General features: G+C 41.9%; 1 protein-coding gene across 1 annotated transcript; it reads left to right on the top strand.

Moving 5' to 3' along the window:
* Positions 1-1,775: 1,775 nt before the first annotated feature.
* Positions 1,776-2,535, top strand: LOC101860954 (the record flags this gene model as incomplete). Its single annotated transcript, XM_005113521.3, has 1 exon — positions 1,776-2,535. A coding segment is annotated over exon 1 (760 nt), but the record flags the coding sequence as incomplete, so codon positions are not given.
* Between the last annotated feature and the right edge of the window lie 1,241 nt (positions 2,536-3,776).

The raw sequence follows: 3,776 nt of genomic DNA, 5'->3' as shown, positions 1-3,776 counted from the left end.
TTTCCTGTCATGTGAGTTACATGGTCCCGGCAGAAGGGCGAAGATAGTTGTTAAAATAGCCTTTAATTTAATATCTTCCGCGCTGGTGAAACAAACTCATGTCTTTCATCTGCAAGGCGAGAACTTTAGCCATAAAACAAGAAAACAACAGACCCTGGCGCAAACCTTTCCCTTCGCTTTCTGTTTAAACCTATTCGTACGACGTGGGGAACTCTGTGCCACCACTTCCCAAAGAAGAAATTTACTCGTTAATCCGATACGTACGCTTAAAAAAATATGGTATAGGTTTAACGCCCCTATCAACACTATTAGGTATTTAAGAGGCGGGACCTCCGAGTTAACGTCCATCTCCGAAAGGTCCGAACCAAAGGGGATTTTCGTGTAGTAAAATGTCTTTCCCAATGGCACAACGTCGGACCGAGCTGAAGCTCGAAAACCCGCAATCTTACGATTACGGGTCCGGTAACCTAACCACTAGGCCACCAACGCCACCCTTGCGCTTTGCATAGCAGTCTGTCAAATTTTTTTTTAGAGAAATAGTGAAAGTTTCAAAGAGATCTTCGAACTAGAAGTATTCTAAAATGTGAAGAATGCAACCCCGGGGATACAAAATGACCCCAGGGCGTCTGGATAGAGTAAAGTTTGTTTCGTGTTCCTTAACATCAGTTGTTTTGTTGTTTTCTTCTGTGACTCGCTTATTTTGTGTCGATGCTATAATTCAAACGTCTTCAGAATTCAGCACAATCTTCGCTGTGCTTAAGTTTGTTTCGGAAATGTTTTTAAAATGTTCCTTGTTTTTGTTTTGTTTGTTTCTTTGACATTGTTGTTTGTTTTCCCATGACCTACTTAATATATTATACTATGCTTTATGCATGTACTACGATGTTATTCAAATGTATACACACTTCAGTGTAAGCAACAACAGATCTTAGTTCAAACATTTCCCTTCGCTTTGTGTTTAAGTTTGTTTTGTTGACTTTTTGAAACCGTTTCTTTTTTTTCTGTTGTATTCCACGACTTATAGCATAGCATACAGTGCTATATTTCAATCGTCTGCAGACTTCAGTGTCACCTTAAGAGACCTTACTTCAAACTGTTCTCTTCGCTTTGTATTTAAGTTTGTTTCGTTTGTGTGTGGTGTGTTTTTTTAATAGAAAAAAATGTCTAGTCTCTTTTCCATGTTTTACGTATTCTATGACTTATACGACACTTTAACTCAGACATCTACAGAATTCAGCACAACAACAGGAGACCCTAGCGCAAACCTTTCTCTTCGCGTGCTTCGTTAATTTGTTAAAGACGTTCCCTGTTTCTGGTTTGTTTGTTTTTTGGTGTTTTTTCTATGACTTACTTAACGTATTCTATGCCTTATTATACTACAATTCTATTCAAACGTCTGCACACTTGAGCCTCAGCAACAACAAACCTTTCTCTTCGCATTGTGTTTTAAGTTTGTTTTGTTAATCTAAAAACGTTCCTAGTTTCTGGTTTTTCTTTTTTCCCATGACTTTCTCAATGTTCTGTTCCTTACACTACGATGCTACGCAAGCGTCTGGCTGCAGACTCCAGCATTAGCAACAGCAGACCCTTGTTCATTCAACCTTTCTCTCGGCGTTTTGTTTAAGATTGTTTCGTTAACTTTTTAAAAATATTATTATTCCAGTTTCTGTTTTATTCCATGACTTATTTCCTTATTCTATGACGGAAACGATGCTATAATTCAATCGTCTGCAGACTTGAGCGTCACCAACAACACAACAGCCGCAGATCCCGGCATGCAGAAAAGTCCGGGATCAACTTTCCCTCCCTGGTCCCTCCTGGTGGCAGAAATCTTGCTCCACGTCAGTTTGAGTCGAATCGTGTCTGTCTTCGGCATCGGCAGCAACATCATCAACATCACCGTCTTCTGCAAGCAAGGCTTCAAGGAGACCATCACAGTGGGTTTGGTAGGGCTTGCCATCTCCGATTTTGGAACCGTTGTTGGTGGTTTGGTTCTCGCCGAGTGTTTTAATCCTCTTATGCCGTACGAGGAATGGCGGGTGAAAAACAGAGAGGTTCAGTATCTGGCCGGGTCTTTTCCACGCGTATGTTTCGCGCGTATCACGGGCCTTATCACCGTGTACATCACTCTAGAGAGATGTCTCTGTGTGGCCATACCGCTTCATGTGAAGAGAATGTTAAAGCCAAAACGAACTTTTGTCACCGTTCTCTGTATCTACGCTCTGGTCATCTCCAGCATAATGCCCGTTTATGTTGGGTACAGTTTGGATTGGAAGTTCTCAACTCAAGACAACGCCACTGTTTTTGGCCTCGTCATGTCTCCAAACGCCGCAGAACTAGAGAACATCACGTATATTGCCACTGTGGTCCTTCAAATGACGTCATTCATTTTGTTGATCTTATTAACCTCCGCACTGGTGATTATGCTGAAGAAAAAGTCGGAATGGCGCAAGCAGACGAGTTCACTTTCAGAGAACAAAACGTCGACTTCCAAACGAGACAGATCAGCAATCAGACTTGTGGTCATGGTCGCCTGTATCTTGATTGGCTTTCTCACCCCAGGAACTGTTCTTTTCCTCACAACCATATTCGAACCGGAATTTAATCTCGGAGGCGAATACGAAATCTATTTTTATATCGCCTGGCCTATTGTCTCTTTCTGCGAAGTGGCGAATTCCAGTGTGAACATTTTTGTGTATTACAATATGAACAAAAAATACAGGGAGACTTTCAACTCGATTTTCTGTCGATGGAAGAAACAAATTGGGTAGTCAGAAAAAGAATAGATACTTACTACTTACACATTTTTCTTTTGGTGTGTGTTCTTTGCATGGTGTTTTGAAATGAGCCACAACATATTATACTTTTGTCTGTTTGCTGGTCGGCCATAGTATTATAGATCTACTGCGTCCTTAAAGTGTTAACAATGAATCTTGCTGTGTTTGGCCTATAATATGGAAAACGAGGTTAGAGAGGGAAAAGTCGAACCAGGAGCATATGGATTCGTCTTAATTACTTAATTAAACAGCCATGAATTTGGAGATCATTACGCTATTCCTATAACAAAAAGACTCTTTCTTTAACGTGCATGTCTTAAGGGCGAGATATTGGAAGCACTTCCGTGTAACGAGCGACCACCCCAACAAACACAATGAAGAAGAGACCTAACCCTTACCCTAACCCTAACCCTGACCCTGACCCTGACCTTAACCCAACCCCTAACCCAAGCTTAAACCCTAACCCTACCGCCTTAGCCCTAGCCTCATCTCTAACCCTAACCCTCTATTCTAACCTCTATCTATTTCATAGTCGTCGCATAGACTTGCTGTAGAGCTGGGTTATCTGTTATACTATTCTCATGCTATTTAATATTACCATTATCATTACTTCAGGGGAAAACACTGAAATAGAAATCTGACCAACCGCCAGACACATATTTGTTCTTCCACAGGGAGCACGGGGCAGGGGTAGGCCACGGGAAACGCGGAGGAGATGTATTGAAAGGGACATAAGAGAGATGAAACTCACTTGGAACGAGCTGGGAAGGATGACCCAGGACTGAGATAAATGGAAGGAGCTTGTATGTGGCCTATTTTGTATAGTGTTTTATGGCGCTCGCAACTGCATAGGTCATATGAGCGCGCGGGACACTCCTAATATTTTCAGTTGGTAGGAAATTTTTGAATTTTGCCCGGGTGGCGGCCGAAGCCTACTCTTATCGATTTTAGACCACCAAGGGATCTTTAACATGCACAACTTGCACACGGGCCCTCCGA

This window comes from Aplysia californica, unplaced genomic scaffold, assembly GCF_000002075.1.
Source record: "Aplysia californica isolate F4 #8 unplaced genomic scaffold, AplCal3.0 scaffold03078, whole genome shotgun sequence".
Lineage (NCBI taxonomy): Eukaryota > Metazoa > Mollusca > Gastropoda > Aplysiida > Aplysiidae > Aplysia > Aplysia californica.
Note: the sequence above shows the minus strand (reverse complement) of the source record. Positions and strands in the feature narration are given on the sequence as shown.